Below are 17938 nucleotides of genomic sequence, written 5' to 3' on the forward strand. Positions count from 1 at the left end.
TTTTTGTATTATTTTGTGCACATTTGAATATAAAAATCAGCAGTGTTATGCTATAAATTTTATAGAAGACTGATGAATGATTTTATTATACCATAAAATTTAATTATATGGAGTTATATTTATCTACAAATGAATTTATGATAATTATTCTTTCTTTTTATTTTCCAAGACAAATCTACAAGAAGGTGAGTAAAAACCAAAGGAAAGAAATGAGTTGATTAAAGAGCAATGTAAGTAAATCCAGGGAGGAGCTAAGTAACATAACACACCTGAAATATAGACTATTAAAAGACAAGGAGAATTCTAAGCTTCAATAGAAAGGTTTAACAGCCATTTATTTTTTATTTTAACTTTATTGATTACTTTTTATTTTACTTCTTCAGGAATGATGCAATTCTTTTAATTGAGTTGTTGAAGGCTTTCTTCACTTGCTTATTTCTCAGTGTATAAATAAATGGATTTAACATAGGTGAAATGGAAGAAACGAGCAGTGAAAGCACTTTATTGACAGTCACTTGTTTCTCTGCTGTCGGATTCATGTAGATGAACATGCATGTGCCATAGGTGATGGAAACCACAACCATGTGGGAAGAACAGGTGGAAAAGGCCTTTTTTCTTTGCTGGGCAGATGGAAATCCTAAAATCGTCTTAATTATGTAAGCATAGGATAGAAATACACACATAAGGGTCAAAATGAGGGTCAGCACAGCACAGATTAATACAGTTTTTCCCATGAGCCGTGTGTCTGAACATGATATCTTCAGGAGGGGAAAAGCATCACAGAGAAAATGATCAACAACATTCGAGTCACAGAATTTCAGATTTAGCCCCAGACTAAGTGGGGGGGCTATGGTCAACAATCCAGCCAACCAACAGCAAAAAACAAGCCTCCTGCAGACTCTGCTGCTCATGATGGTCACATACTGCAAGGGACTGCAGATGGCCACGTAGCGGTCATAGGACATGGCAGCCAGGAGAAAGAATTCTGTTATTGCAAAGAGATCAGTAAAAAAGACTTGCATGATACAAGCATTATATGTAATGATATTATCTCCTGTTGCTATGTTATACAAGTATCTGGGAATACAGGCAGTTGTGAATGACATCTCCAAGAAGGAGAAATTTTGTAAAAAGTAGTACATAGGTGTTTTAAGTTGAGGATCCACAAAGGTGAGTGCGATGATAGTCAAGTTCCCCGTTATACTCAGCAGGTAGGTGAGAAACAGAAAGATAAAAATCAGAACTTGCAACTCAGGGTCCTCAGTCAATCCCAACAGTATGAATGTTGTTACTGTACAGTTTTTCATCACTGATGACTTCTGTTCGTTCTGCATATGTAGTAATTCAGAGACTATTATATAGACTATATTATCTGCATACATTCTAATTTAATCAGATCTACCTTCACTACACTACACATCATATTTTAACTCATACTGTGAATATGGTTAGATTTATATGCTAATGTAGAATGGTTTTATGGGTAACAAAAATGTCATTTGGCTCCCCAAAATTCTCCTCTATTGGGAGCTAGGTTAAAAAAACACACAAAAACACATTATTAAAGTTATGCTGTTGGTTAATAATTTTGTCCTTGTCAAAACGTTAATACATCATATGTAATTTGGACTCATGCTAAAGAGTCTTGCCCAGAACTTGTAGTCTCTGCTCCACCTTTATAATTAGATTATTTTCTTTGTTTTTTGAGAAATAAGTTTATTTTCTCCTATGAACCATGCTAAGCCTTACACACAAGACTGCATAGAAGTTTACCCCCTTGTTTTCCTTCTACATTTCTCTTTTCTTCTGCCTTCCTTCTGCATTCTCTGTCAAGGTGTGAACTGCTATGCAGAATACAGCATTTTAAATACAATTATTTGTATTTATGTTTATGAAGTTCTTTGATAAATTAACTTAAAAATTACACACACGAGTTTTTAGAAGTCATCCGTTTGCTTGTTTGGATTTTTAGACTTGTCAGTTCCTCTTCACTCATGACTATACACTCTTTCCTTGTTATTTTTCCACAGTTCCTACAATTTTGTATAATGTCTTTCACTTAATGAATACTAAATTTCTTTTTCTAGTAAGGGGTTTTTTTCTGACTTGAATATTGACTTGACTACCAAATATATCTACTTATATATTAAACGTAGTACCAAACACACCGCTTGCACAAATCGCGTGCATGTCCATTTCTGTGTGCCTAGAGCAGAAGCCAGAATCTTCCACAAGGTGAGCCACCTTCCACTCTCTCCTGTGTGTCAACAGGTCCCACTTGTTGACCACCCATCTTGTGTCAGATATTATAGTAAGCGCTTGTGTTGTGTACTTTGACCTGTGTTCCCCAACTTCACTGAGTAAACGTAATCATCATTGATTTTCAGTTGAAGCATCACATCCCCTGGGAAGTTTTCTGTGATTCTGATGACTGTCTAAGCCTACACACCAGTCCTGTGCTCTCCTTTTTCTTTCTTATTTTTTTTTTTTTTTGAGGAAGATTAGCCCTTGTAACATCCGCTGCCAATCCTTTTCTTTTTGCTGAGGAAGACTGGCCCTGAGTTAACATCCATGCCCATCTTCCTCCACTCTATATGCGGGAAGCCTACCGCAGCATAGTGTGCCAAGCGGTGCCATGTCCGCACCCAGGATCCGAACCACCGAACCCCAGGCCTCCAAAGCCGAACGTGCTCACTTAACCACCGTGCCACCGGGCCGGCCCCACCCCTTACAAACAAAATTTGCCAGTGCTTAGCTGAGGAATATGTTTGTTGTGATCACTTCTTTCTCACTGTGATAGCAACTACAGTAACACAGTTTTACGCATATTGTCAACATCCAAAGAATATGCTCTGAATAAATTTATATGTCCTAAATTTACCAAACACACAGAGACAAAGCTATTTCTTCTTGTTTGTACTTAACTTCATTTTGCTCTCATACTGAATACGCTTGTTAATTTTTCTGTGTCTCTGACTTCTTTACTAGAAAATTTTGTGGTCTTTTGCTTTTTTTCTTTTAAAGAGGAGCTGTTTTTATTAATTAAGTCACATTTTGATGTGGTCTTTACAGTTGTGACAAAAGTTATAACCGCCTTCTCTTTTTTCCCCTGGTCATTCAAATAGGTAATTGTATTTTCACTGATACCGTGTTTCCATCCTCACTGTTACCAATTATGGCAGTGTTAAATCCAGGGTTCATGGGTTTTTTGAAGCTGAGTTTATGTCAAGGCTGCTCCACAGTAATTTTCTCAGGCATCAAGAATGAATTGCTATAATGGGAGCTTGAATGTTTTCAATTTTCAGTGTTTCAATGCTTATAATCCTAAATCAGTGAAAAAGATTTCCTTTGAAACCACAATTTTGTTTGTGAACAGTTTCTCTTTGTTTTTTAACTATATTTTATTCATACTGAAGTCGAAGAAGAGCCACATCTGATGACTTGCCCAGTTGATACTGTGAAGACCACAGGGTGGCAGTTACTTATCTGGGGAAGAACTGCTGACTTAGGCTCACAGTTGGCCTGAAAACTAGAATCCCCCAGGGAATTTTGCGACATACACAACATATACGTTTGATTAAATTCAGAAGTAGCGGATAGTGATTGCTGCAGTCTACCTACTTTTCTTTACCTTTCTCCTATTTCTCAGGCTATATATGCATCACTATGTAAACTTACTCAGTTCAACATGCTACGGGCATTACTTGATGCTCAAATTTGCTTTTTTCTTACAAGATATCACACACTATTGTAAGACAGCATTCAATAAACTAATTGACAGTGACACGTAACCTACTGATTTCTGTTTATCTTTCAATAAATATTTGAAAGGAGCCAGCAATTTCTAATGAGTGTTATTACTGCAACCAGTCTTTTGGATTGATGAAGGGAGAAATACATACACACATGCACACAGAATGGATGCTTTCATTAAACAATATGAAGTTGATGGTACAGCTGATGTCATTTCTGGATATTTCTTATATTAAGATTCCTAGTTATAAATCCACCTATTTACTATTAAGATATTTCATATGTATTTTTGAAGTCTTTATAAAATATGTAAGTTATAAGTCCCACAACTAATTTTAATTCGAGCAGGTGAAATCTTTTTTTCACAGAAAAATATGCCCAAAGTTTCACAAAAGGAAGCATTACTAAGGTTGCAAAACTTACCATACTTACTTTTCTGTCAATCAGTCATAACTTCCTTAAGTTGTTTAAGAATAATAATTCATGGGCCCAGCCCAGTGGCATAGCAGTTAAGCTCACACGCTCCGCTTCTGTGGCCCGGGGTTTGCTGGTTCCGATCCAGTTGCAGACCCATTGCACAGCTTATCAAGCCATGCGGTGGCAGGTGTCCCACATATAAAGTAGAGGAAGATGGGCACGCATGTTAGCTCAGGGCTAATCTTCCTCAAAAAGAAAAAAAAATAATAATTCTTAAAAGTAGTTAGTTGAAAATGGTAGGTTTGATGAAGATTTCCATGTGAGCGTCTCCTCACTTTTGCTTAGACATCCATGTTCACACTCACAGCTTCTCTGAACAGTAGAATGCTCTCTGAGATTGCTGTCTCCAATAAGCTGGATAGATTTTCTCATGAAAGGCCTAAGAAATATTTTCTTGTGTATTTTAACATTTAAAATGTGGTGAAAGATCATCTTAATGGCAGTGGAATGCCAGAAACTCTCCTCTCTTTTGAAAGAGTTGAGTTTCAATATCTCTGGACAGGGACAGAGGTTTGAACAATACCAAACTTGATTTTTCTCTTTAGTTTGCTCTACCTGCAAATAAATGAATAAACACAAGGGCCTTGGTGATTTACACTGAAAAGTCACTAATAGATCTTCAGGCTAATTTTAATTGGCAAAAGCAAAATTACTGACAAAAGCTGGTTCCAGTGTCCCTGGAGACAAGGGGAGAAGTGTCAGCTTATTTCATTCATTTTCTTATTTTTCTTAATAGCTATATTGAAGGAAAATAAATGTACAATAAACTGCACATATTTGAAGTGTACAATTTGATGTTTTGACATATGTACATTCCCGTGAAAATATTAACACAATCAAAAGAGTGAACATGTTCATCACCCCCAAAAGTGTCCTTTTGCACCTTTGAAATCCCATGTGCCCCCCTCTTTCTGCACTCTTCCATTCCTCAGGCAACCACTGAGAACATGTCTATCACTGCAGATTAGTTTGCTTTCTTGTAAAAATTTAAGTAAATACAATAATGAAATATTGGGGTTTTTTTGCCCGGCTCCTTTCAGTGAGGAGGAATTTAAGATTTATCCCTGTTTTTATCAATGGTTCACTCCTGTTTACTTCTGAGTAATATTCCAGTGTTGATGGACCTGAGGAACTTTTCCAGTTTGTGACTATTACAAGTTAAGCTGTTATGAACAGTTGTGCACTAGATTTCTATGGAAATATGCTTTCATTTCTCTTGGGTAAATACCTTGGAATGAGAATGAATGGTTGGTTAGTTTATAGGTTAGGTGTGTGTTTAGCTTTTGAAGAGTCTGTCAAACTGTTTTCAACATGCCTTTAGCGTTTACATTCCCATTGTCAGTGTCTGAGAGTTCCAGTTACTATACGTCAATGCCAACACTTACCATAACCAGTCTTTATTCTAGTGCGCGTATGGTGATATCTCATTGCTGTTTTCATTTACAATTCCCTAATGACAAATGATGTTACCCAGCTTTGCATACGCTTACTTAATATTTGCATATCTTCTCTGGTGTGGTATCTGTGCAGATCTTTCGCTCATTTTTAAAAAAGCTTGTTTTCCTATTGTTGAGTCACAAGAGTTCTTTATATATATTCTGATACAAGTCTTTTATCAAATAGGTAATTTTTCAATATTTTCTCCCTTGTGTGGGTGTTCCAGTTTCTGAATGGTGTCCTTTGAGCAAAAGTAAATTAATTTGAATGAAGTCAAATTGACTTATGCATATCTTTTACCACTTGTATTTCTGGTGTCTTATGCAAGAAACCATTGTCTAACCCAAGTTCACAAAGATTTACTCTTATGTTTTCCTCTAAGAATTTTAGAGTTTTATCTTTTACATTTGTTCTAGGATTCATTTGGAGTAAACTTTTGTATATGGCATGAGAAAGACGTCTAAATTCATTCTTTTGCATATGTATACCAGTTCTCTAGCACCGTTTGTTGAAAGTATTATTGTTTTCCTACTGAATTGTCTTGGAACCCTTTGTTATAAATCGGTTCACCACTGTAGTGGGTTGAATAGTGTCCCTGAAAAATATAAGTCAAAGTTCTAACCCGCAGAACCTGCAGCTGTCACCCTCTTTGGAAAAGGGTCTTTGCAGATGTAACTAAGCTAAGAATTTTGAGGAGGCCTTAAATCCGGTGACTGGCATCCTTATGGGAAGAAAGCCATGTGAAGACGGAGGCAGAGGTTAGAATCATGCTGCCATAAATCGAGGAATTCTGAAGGCCACCAGAAGCTGAAAGCAGTATGGAAGTATTGTACTTTTTTTTCTTGGCGTACACAGTCTTCCTGTGGGGAAGCTTTTTAGTTATTAAACATTGTTTCAGAAAAAAAATAAATTGTGTGTTAAGATACGTATTGGGTAGAACAGCTAGCGAGCAGGGTGATTGAACGGCACAGCTCAAGAGCACACAGGAAAGATCCAATGTTTAAGATGTTTATGGTGAATATGGTACTTATATGCTTAGAAGAAAATCACTTCTTGTTTGTTCCTGAGTCCTTGGTTTTGTCCTAACTTTTGTATAATTTTATATCATTGTAGGAAAAAATGTAAACAACAAAGGGTCAGTAATTCCCAGGAGACAGAACAGGCCATTTGCTGACTTTGGTTTGGTTTGCTCTCCTTTTTCAGGTTTCTTAAAATGGAAGATTAGGTTACTGATTTCAGATCCTTCTTCTTTTTTGATATATGTTTACTGCTATAAATTTCTCTGTAAGCACTGCTCGAGCCTGCATCCTGTAAATTCTGATATGCCGTGTTTCTCTTTTCATTCATCTCAAAGTATTCTCTCATTTCTCGTGTGATTTATTCCTGGATCTATTGGCTATTTAGAAATGTCTTGTTTGTTTTTCATATAATTATAAATTTCCCAAATTTTCTTCATTTTTTGATTTATAATTTTATTACATTGTGGTTAGAGAACATAATTCGTGTGATTTAAATGCTTTTCAAATAGTAATTCTTGTTATATTGCCTAGTATATGATCTGGCCTAGATAATCTTCATGTATGTTTGAGAAGAACATGTGTCTTGATGTTGTTTGGTGGAGTATTGACATGTAAAACTGTATATATAGAATGTTTTAAATTAGATATATTGGAATATATAGTATCTCTTTCCATTATTTTATGTCTTTTATTTCTTTTCTTGAGAAATGCCTTAACTATGGTGTTGCATGTTTTGTTATAGGAACTACACACGCACGTATGTATTTATGTCACCTGTCTATCAAGATAGCTATCTGGATAATATTTAGGTCTTTAATACATTTGAGATTTGTTATTGGGTATGTTGTGAAAAATATGTTTAATGTATTTACAGAAGAGTAAGTTACAGTGACAATATTCATTATGTAGTCAATAATTTTCACCATGAACTTATATTCCATCTTTGTAATCAAATATATTAGTTTATTTACACAAACCTATTTTTTTGTTTTGTGCATTAACCATCCCAAGGCCAATAAGATTTTTAAATTTACTTCACTGGATCTTATTTGTACATTTGTGGGGTATTAGTGAGTTTTAATTCTTCCAAGTGGGTCTAGAAATAATTTTTTTGTAATTGATAACATCATTATTGGAATTATTGGAATTCTAATGAGATTTGCATTGACTTGTATATGTTAATTTTGGTGAATTATTATATTTTTCATGTAAATCTTTGCATCTAAGAATAAAGTTTTTAATTTTATTCCTCAGATCTTGTTTAATATCTTTAAATTGATTGCCAAAACCAAGCTCTATTTCCCTCATCCATCCCATCAGTGGCATTCACTAATTTGTTCTCCATTTCTGTAATTTCAGTATTTTATAAACAAATCATAGAGTACATGACTTTTGGTATTGGTTTCTTCCACTTGGCATAACTGCCTGGAGATTCATCCAAGTCATTGTCTGTATCAGTAGTTTGTTTCTTCGTATTACTTTATAAAACCCAAAAATTGGCCACAATCCAGATGTTATTTAATATCAACTGTGTGTTTTTTAATATTTCTAAGTAGTATTCTATGGTATGGATGTGTAATAGTTTGATCGACCATTCACTCTTTGGAGGGTATCTGGGTTGTTACCAATTTTTGATTATTATAAAGTTGCTAGGAATATTTATACACAGGTTTTATCTGGGATAAATGCCCGAGAGTAGTGCAATCACTAGGTAGTATGCAGTGTGTTCTTTCTCTTAAGAATTACATGCAGGCTTTCAACAAATTTGGTGAATCTGAGTGTGCTAGCAGTGAAGAGAAGTAAAGCTAAGAATTTTACTTTTTGAATAAATCTGTATGTTATGTTCTTCATATTGCTAATATAGTCTTGCATTAAATTCTACTTTAATTTGCATAATAACACAACAGCAATTTTCCTTTACATTCAGAGAGAATATCAGATTCATTTTCAAACTGAAGAACAGGAATTTATCAGTGAATTGTGCTAATTTTTCATTAAATAGATCTAATTGGTTGGCCCTCACTCATTATCAATCAACAACTCCAGAGAACCTGCTTACTTTTTTTAAAGAAGGCAAAATTAAACCATGTGTAGATAAACATAATGAGTCAATACATATCTTCCAATCTGAACCTTTTTGAGTAACAAAGTTTTCTAGTCTATATGAAGAGGTTGTTTGGATATTCTCTTTTTTACTGTTCATGTAGCAAAGCAACTACTTTAAACTCCTAAACAGATAAGTAGAAGTTCAGTGTACACAAAAAAATGTGCTATTGTCTATTTTGCTCATAAAGTATAAAATCATAAATGATTAATATTTTATCAAAGAGGAAGCATCAAGTGTCAACTTTAAATCATCTTGATAAATTATTTGACTATGACATATATAATATTGAATTTCCTTTTAATTTTGAAACGGAAAGTTCCAATATCTAATTTAAATACCTAGGACAAAAAAGGATGTTTTTTTGTTTTTTGGTGGTTTTTTTTGTGATACAAGACATAACCTAGGGATTGGTGAATGCACTCTCTTTAAAAAACATTTAAGTTTTGGGGCTGGCCCCATGGCCGAGTGGTTAAGTTCGCGCGCTCCGCTGCAGGCGGCCCAGTGTTTCGTTGGTTCGAATCCTGGGCGCGGACATGGCACTGCTCATCAAACCACGCTGAGGCAGCGTCCCACATGCCACAACTAGAAGGACCCACAACGAAGAATACACAACTATGTACCGGGGGGGCTTTGAGGAGAAAAAGGAAAAAATAAAATCTTTAAAAAAAAAAATTTAAGTTTTCCAGCAGAAATTAATAAAAACTAGTTCTCAAATAATTTTCATCCTGGATGGTCCCTTCAGCTTAAGGGGTCTGTGTTCAAAAATGAAAGGCTGCTTTTAGGTTAGTGCCTGGCAGGCTGCTCCCGTGATGACTCTGCCAAGCAGCACTTGAGGGGTACCATCCAAACTTCCGGACAATGCTTTACACTTATGGAACCTGAAAGACTAGCCACATGATGAGCGCATCTTGCAGACGGCCTGACCTAGAATTCAGCAGCCATAGGGCTTATCCTCCTGTGGCTTGATTTCAAATTACACATATATGACTTTGGGAGTAGTAAATATGTCTATTTTTTGGAGGGGAGGTTGAGGTGAGATTCAAGATTTATAGGAAGTGGTAGGCTGAGGAAAACTTTATGTTAAATGGAAAAGTGAATGAATTCCCCATTTGCTACAAAACATTGCTGTTGTTCTAACTTTGCTTGTTAGTGTGAGATCCAGGTGGACAGAATAGGCAGGCTTCCCCAAATTCACATCCTTTCAATTCTATTTTGAAGTACAGTCAGGGACCAAGGGAAAATTGCAGAGAGATAAAGGAGTTGAATTCCTTTAGCTGGCCTATAAGTTTAAGAGTTACTCCCTGGAGAGAAGTGGGTGGATGAAAACGTAGCTGCATAGAAGCCTATCTTTCACTATTTATACCCAAAGGATGAAAAATTATAAAGATGGACAAGTAAATTCTACACTAGAAGTGGACAAACTTTTCCCGTAAAAGGCCAGATAGTAAACATTTGTGGCTTTTTGGGTTATGAACTCTGTTAAACTATTCAACCCTGCCAATAAAAACAAACATAAACAACATTCAAATCAGTGGGAGTGGGCATGTTACAATAAAACTTTACTTATGAGAACCAGTGGTGGATGGATTTTACCCTCAGGCCTTAGTTTTCTGACTCTTGCTCTAGAATGTGGTCCTCACTCTTAAGGTCCTCCTAAGTGGCTTTCTCAGTGTTCAGCTAGAAGTCTGCGGTTTGAAGAGATAGTAACAAGGTCTCATCACTTTAACTGAGCCCAAACTCCAAGCCCACAGACTGCTGGGTGCCAATATCTCTGTTGAACCCTCAGCCTGGTCACTGGTAAACCTGGACTACACTTGCCCTACATGTGTTCAGTCAATCCCTCAGCCAATGATACATGGGGAACTTCTTCTGCCCAGATTCCAGCACAATGTAGCACTAAACTGAGGATACTAACCGCTTCAGCTGACCAGATCTTTGCCAGCTCAACTTAGAGAGACAACCATGTTGAGCTTAATCTCTAGCTCATAGTGTGGACTGAGCTAGTGCGAATTGTGGACTCATTTACTGAATTCCCCTTATCTAGAGAGATACAGTTTGAGCTGCTTGTTGTCAAAAGTTTCTTCATGTAGTTGACTCAGTTTTATGATTATTTAGGGCAGAAAACATGGGCTCAAACTAGTCGCTCTGACAGAGCTGGAAGCAAAATACTCTGGTTATTTTTAATCTTGTTTCATTTTTTGTTTGTGCACTCATGTATCTGTGCTTGCATGTGATTGCTAAGCAGCTGTGGTCTAAACTTTTCTCCTGTTTCTTGAAGACAATCTTCTAAATATTCTGGCTTGCTTATATCTTTTGCCCATCACATTTGTTTCCAGATTTTGGCTTTTTTTTTTTTACTTTGGTTACAATATGTTTTAATTGTGCTTGATGCGTCCATTTTGAGTGCTCTTCTTTTAAAGTTTGTCTTATTAATACCTTAAAACAAAAATGAAGTATGTTTCCCTATATTTCAAATTTCTTTCAGCATATTTACATATGTATATTAAAGGAGTTCAGCAGAACTATTGTTCCAAAAATGTCCTATGAATCATAAACACTATATTTTAATGTTATGTAATTTCTTTTTGGATAATAACAGAAAAACTTAGTGAGAGATGAGGGAAGAGTTTCTTTCCTGGAAACAAATTCTCATGTTGTTTCATTGCTGGAAACAATTCTGATTGAGATAAAAGAGAGAAAGAAATGATTTGTTTCAAATAGGTTCACAAATCAAGATTTGAAGCATTGTGAGAAGGTTCGTCAGACTGAACTAGTTAGGACTACCAGAAAAAATGTTAAGGGATGAATCGTATTAATTTCATTTGATTATTCAAATTCAGTGTACTCTTATTTGTGTAAGAGAAATGCAATTTTTTTGATTGTGTTATTGAAAGCTTGTTTCACTTGCTTGTTCCTCAAAGTATAAATGAAGGGGTTCAACAAAGGAGCAACAGAGGTAGTGAGCACAGATACCCCTTTATTGATGTCCACCTCTTCTTTGGCTGAAGGCTTCATGTAGATGAAAATACAGCTGCCATAGGTGATGGAAACAACAATCATGTGAGAAGAACAAGTGGAAAAAGCTCTTTTTCTTTGTGAAGTAGAAGGGAATTTTAGAATTGTCCTGATGATAATCATATACGAAAGAATGACACCTACCAGGGTAATGATGAATGTCAATACTGCACAGATTATAACCGTCTGTTCTATGAACCACGTATCTGAGCATGAAATCTTAAATAGGGGAGCTGCATCACAGCCAAAATGATCAATAGTATTGGAGTCACAGAACTCCAGCTGGAGGCCCATACCAAGGGGTGTGATGATGATCATCAACCCAGAGACCCAGCAGCAGAGGACAAGGATGGTACAGACTCTGTTGTTCATGATGGTCATGTAATGCAGGGGTTTACAGATGGCCACATAGCGGTCATAGGACATGGCTGCCAGAAGAAAAAATTCTGTGGCCCCAAAAAGTCCAATAAAAAATATTTGACTAGCACAGGCATTGTAAGTAATGGTGTTGTCCCCAGTTGATAAACTGTACAGAAATCTGGGAATACAGACTGTTGTGAATGAGATTTCTAAGATGGAGAAGTTTTGAAGAAAAAAATACATAGGTGTTCTAAGATGAGAATCCATGAGTGTAAGAATGATAATGGTCAGATTTCCAGTAATGCTCAGAACATAGGTGAGAAACAAGAAGATAAAAATCAGAACTTGCAGGCGTGCGTCCTCTGTAAGTCCCAACAGGATGAATGTTGTTATTGCTGTGTGATTTCCCATTACTACCTTTGACGTTTTAGGCAATATACATGTAAAAATTCAAAGAGGAAGTATCTAAACAGAAGAAAGGCAATAATAAGACAAAAACCAATAAAATAGAAAACAGAAAAGCAAAAGAGACTATTAATGCAATCAAAAGCTGATTCTTAGAGAGGACAAGCAGCATTGATAAAACTATTGTGAGACTGATCTGGAAAAACAGAGAAAAGATTTAATTTATCAGGAATGAGAAACATGACATCATTATAGATTATACAGACATTAAAAACTTCAAAATGAAATATTTTGAAATGCTTTGCAAAGCACCTTTGACAACTTAAATGAAATGAACCAATTCTTTGTAAAATACAATCTACGAAAGCTAATTCAAGGTGAAATAATTAACCTATATAGCTCTATAACTATTAACTAAATAGTTACTAAAATATTTACTAAAATCATCCCACAAACAGAACTCTGGGCTCAGATGCCTTGATTGTAGATTTGTATCAAACATTTAAAAACAAACAAAAATACTTACTCTATACAATTTTTTTCATAAAATTGATTATTGAAAGCAAATATTATACCATTATCTGATGGAGTTTCCAATGTATATAGACATAATATAAATGATACCTGAGAAACCTCATAGCAACAAAAAGAATAAAGATTTCATGTGTGTGATAATATGAATAAATCTCAAATTAGCCTGCCATGGGAAAGTACATACATATTAAACAGAAAATACTATAAGATTTACGTGATAGACAATTTTAGGAAAAACAACCCAAAGCTCTTGTAAAAGATTAATTGGGAGAGAGCACAATCAAATATTTTGAAGCAATAGAAATGTATATATCTTGATTTCAGTAGTAGTTATAAGGAAGTATATATACATTTGTCAAAACATGTTTGAATGCTACACTGAAAATAATTGCATTTTGCGGTATGTGACTTATACTTTAATAAAATTGATTTAAACAAAATATGTCATGAAGTGGGAGAAAATGGATGCAGTAACTGTCAGGATTGGAACCAGCATTTGTAGAATTCTATTACAAATCAATAAGAAAATAAAGTTCAATCGAATAACAATTAGACAAATTTCTTCACAAAAAAGCAAAGCTAATGGACAGTGAACATATGAAATGTGATCTTTTTAGTACTTAGGGAAAGGGAATTAAATTCACAGACAGCTACTGCACAACCATCCAAAAAAAAGTCCATCTTTTCCATTCTATCTACTTCTACCCTACTTCAGATCACTTTGATCTCACATTGGATATGAAACATTCATGCTCTTACTGGACTTCCTGTCTTTTGTCATGATCATTTTAATGCATTTTCCTCACGGGATCTAGAATAAATTCTGAGATGCCATCTCAATCCTGTAGAGTAGGCTAAGTACATCTCCGATATGTTCCAGTAGCCATCCCTTTATCAGAGCTGTATCGTATTGCTTATTTATTGTTTGTTACCCAGAGACACACGCGAGATCTGTGAAATCAGAGACTGTCTTGTTCTCAATAGTATACTCAGATCTTATCACATTTCCTGGAATACAATAGTTTCTCAGTGTATGAATAAACACATAGATATTTATGAACAAAGACCAGGATATATTCTCTACTTACATTTCAAAATCCTACCTGACAGAAGTCCTGTACTCCTATGGTTCATACAGAAGATACTACACTAATGTTGAAAACACTTCCTTGAATATGAGAGTCTGTATCATGCTCCCCTGACCTTCAGGGAATAGATTTTTGAGCAGTAGAATATAATCACTCAGCCTAGGCATTTCATCAGCTCTACTGGTCACAAATCCTTTGGACTATTCATTTAAATTCTTTCTAATATAGACCATGTGAAAAAAAATAGCAATCATAAAAAACAAATGTAAGGTAAAAAAGTTCTACGTATGATCTAATGATAATTTCCCATGTGTTATACTTCTCTGAAACTTTTGAGGAAAGTCCTCTAACTGTGTGGGATACTATTTTCCATTTTACTGAGCACATAGGACAAACTACTTAGTCTAGAACTACTAGCTCCAGTTAGACTGGAATTCGCATTTCTTTGGATGGTGTGTTATCAGACGGCTAGCGTCAACCAAAGCTTGCTCCTGGGTTCCTTCTTTGACAAAACAGTCTCTGATGGAACCTACGTAACTAGAGGCAGCATTGAGAGTTTCCAGACACTATCAAAGAGGACAAACTCTGACATAGGCTCATGGGCAAAAGTTTTGTGTAAATGCTGTTACCCTATCCTGTTCTGCAAATCTTCGCTGAAATATCTGTAATAGCTCAAATTGTGAAACACAGGATTGCTTTCCTTGGAGCCCGTCTTCCTTCCTTCCTTCTTGCAGCCATCCTCTCTTCATTCCCTATTGTAACCTCTAGCAAAAGTCCTTGCTCATCCTGTTATCCCAGCATGTAAAACAGCCTGTTTGTCCTTCTAGTTACCTGCTTCAGAAAGACGTCTCAGAAACATTCTGACAAATTAGTTATATTTCAAGTGTAACTTACTAATTCTTGTTTAATATGCCTAGATATAAAAAAGTATTTATATTTGAAAAAAGATGATTTTTTAGATGAAATGTCAAACCAAGTTTCATTAAGTTGAGGAGATGTATTTATACAATTGAGATTGTGCTTTTGTGTGCGCACTCACACGCACGTGTGTTAGCAAAGGGAGCCATAGATGTTACAGTGTATGCCATCAAATTTGACTATTTTATTGCCCACATACTTAACCAACTAATAAAACAGGCTTAGAGCCCTCCTCATTTGCTTCCATGATTAATATTCTTGAAAAAGATATGACATTCAAGAAATGAAATTAATTTCTCATATCCTAATGGAATATGTAAATTTTTTAAGTACACACAACATATAAATGTGTGTTTATGTATAAATGTGTGTGTGCGTATATACTTTTGGAAAGTGACAGAAAATATGCTAATTACTTTCTCAAATTTCCGAATAGAAAAAATATTGATTTGAGAAACGTGAACATACTTACTTTTTAGTCTCTCACTCAGGCTTCAGTTTTTTGTTTTATAGACACAGATCCTTAGTGGACCTTGAAATTAAACAAGACTTACCAGTAGTGACATGATATAATCTAGTCATGCTTCCTCTCTTAAAAGTAGGAATGGCAATGCATGCACAGGCTATCATTTTTTGTATCCCGATGTTTAACATTTAGCATGAATTACAGCATCAGTCCATATTTAAAAAGAAACTATTTCTGCATAATCTTAATAGTTATATAGAGGGAAAGACTAGTAAACGGGCAAAGGAAAACCATAAATTCTCTTTGCTCCTTGAAAAGTTATTGATCTGACCCAACGATTTTAACACAGAGTAGTCCCCTTAACAGTTTCACCACTGAGATGATTGAGGATACTTTACATGGCCAGCTGTAATAGGTAAGATCAACTAAGTTAGAAAAAAGTGTCCTTGGTGACCCCACTTCAAAATCACTAAGGAATATAAAATATAATTTATATAAGAAAGTTAAACAAAACAAAAGCTAACTAATGCACCAAGGAATGGGACAGTGTCCTTGGAGACTGAAAGATGCATTAATAACACAAATGTCGAGATGTATTATCAGTGTACTAAATGTTTGCTGAAATGATGATCCAAATAACATTTTGTTTCCCCATTCACTTTAATTTACATTTTGTTGATTACTAATGATATACAAAAATTTTCCTAATAGTTATCAGTAATTTATGCTTTATTTATGAACAGAATATTACTACTCTTTCATTGCTTTTGAATAAGAATGATTCTTTATCCTTTTCTAAGATATTCACATATTTTCAGGATGAGGATATTGAATTTTCCCCAAAATGATTGGGCAGTTCTTCTAAATCTGTTTAATAAAAATCAATCAGTATATTACATTTTTGATCTTATCTTTGAATTTGCTTTTAGAAATTATCTTAATTTCTTTATTTGGAAAGAAAAAAAGGGAGCCATCATCACTCCAGAAATTTTGAAGAACTTCTAAAAATCGAGAAAGAAGATAAGCTTCCCTGTCTACCTCTGTCTCAGTTTCACTCCATATTTACATCATCTTATTTATATCACCCTGGCTGGGAACCAAAGGAAAAGGGAAAGGATACTTGCTACCTAGTATTGGATTGCCAATATTAACCATTAGGGTCACAAGTAAAAAAATATTCTTGACAGTGGAAACTGATTACTTCATGGAGAAGGGTTGGTGTCAAGGCAGCATGATGGACAATAAGAGGGAGTGGGAGGTCATTATACAAAGCGAGAGATGATTGAATAATTGTAATGGTACTTCTTCTTGGATAAGAAGGGGAGTAAAGAACACATTGAGCTAACAAGTAGAAATTACATTGGTCTAGACTTGGAATTTCTAAAAATGTTAAATAACAAATGTGAGCAATTTATTAAAAAATTCTAAATCAGAGGCCAACCCATGGCTGAGTGGTTAAAATTCAACGCTCTCTGCTTTTGCGGCCCAGGTTCATGAGTTCGGGTCCTGGGAGTGGACCTACTCTACTCATCAGCCATGATGTGGAGGTAACCCACATATAAAATAGAGGAAGACTGGCACAGATATTAGCTCAGGGCTAATATTCCCTAAGCAAAAAAGAGGAGGATTGGGAACAGATGTTAGCTCAGGGCAAATCTTCCTTACCAAAAAACAAGAAAAAAAAACCCAAAAACTAAATCTTTTATCCATCAAGAAGGGAGATGAAAATTCCTGTGTCCCTTCCCACCCACCATTCCATATCATTATAGAAGGTTGCAATGTCCAACATATATGTCTAGGATAAAATGAAAACATTATAAATGTTCACAACTGATACAATTTTAAAGTAAATGAAAGCATCTTTTTAAATTATGAAAAATGAAAATATCTACTTATATTTTATGTAACTGGAATATAGTGTAGCTATTTGTAGTCTAGTTTCACACTGATACTAAAGTCTAATACAGAACATCTCAAAGCCAGAAGAAGAAAGTGCTAAAACTAAAATGTAATTAAATTTCTTGAATGAAACAATGAGAATATAATGCATAATCCGCTGCTGCATGTCATAGAATCTCTTTCTTAAATTGACTCTTCCTTGACATTTTTCATACACATCATGCATCTATGACAGTTTTATTTTGTCCTCTTCTCCCTTGCCACCAACTTCCCCTAAAAACATTGCTCATTGCCTGTTAGCCTCTTGTATTTCCTTTCCATTACCTTCTCTTCAATTCTACCACATACTGATTCTCTTAAGGGGTTGAGAAAGATAATATCTAAGTGGAAGCACAAATTTTTGTGGTGACATGTTTGTTTCTGTCACATAAAATACTAACTTTTATCAATATGTTAACTA

At 35.2% G+C, this 17938-nt stretch overlaps 2 protein-coding genes across 2 annotated transcripts; both read right to left on the reverse strand.

Moving 5' to 3' along the window:
* Window positions 1-371: 371 nt before the first annotated feature.
* Window positions 372-1307, reverse strand: LOC103551483 (olfactory receptor 6C2-like). The gene has a single exon (XM_008521019.2). It carries the CDS (start codon window positions 1305-1307, stop codon window positions 372-374), a length of 936 nt encoding a protein of 311 aa, XP_008519241.2.
* A 10333-nt stretch (window positions 1308-11640) lies between these two features.
* Window positions 11641-12579, reverse strand: LOC103551484 (olfactory receptor 6C2-like). Its single transcript, XM_008521020.2, has one exon. The coding sequence runs from the start codon at window positions 12577-12579 to the stop codon at window positions 11641-11643; it is 939 nt and encodes a 312-aa protein (XP_008519242.2).
* Between the last annotated feature and the right edge of the window lie 5359 nt (window positions 12580-17938).

This window comes from Equus przewalskii, chromosome 5 (genome assembly GCF_037783145.1).
Source record: "Equus przewalskii isolate Varuska chromosome 5, EquPr2, whole genome shotgun sequence".
Taxonomy (NCBI): Eukaryota; Metazoa; Chordata; class Mammalia; order Perissodactyla; family Equidae; genus Equus; species Equus przewalskii.

Bases quoted from the DNA above. Each gene is read 5' to 3' on its own strand.
- LOC103551484 (XM_008521020.2), bottom strand. From the start codon at position 12,579: ATGGGAAATCACACAGCAATAACAACATTCATCCTGTTGGGACTTACA.
- LOC103551483 (XM_008521019.2), bottom strand. From the start codon at position 1,307: ATGAAAAACTGTACAGTAACAACATTCATACTGTTGGGATTGACTGAG.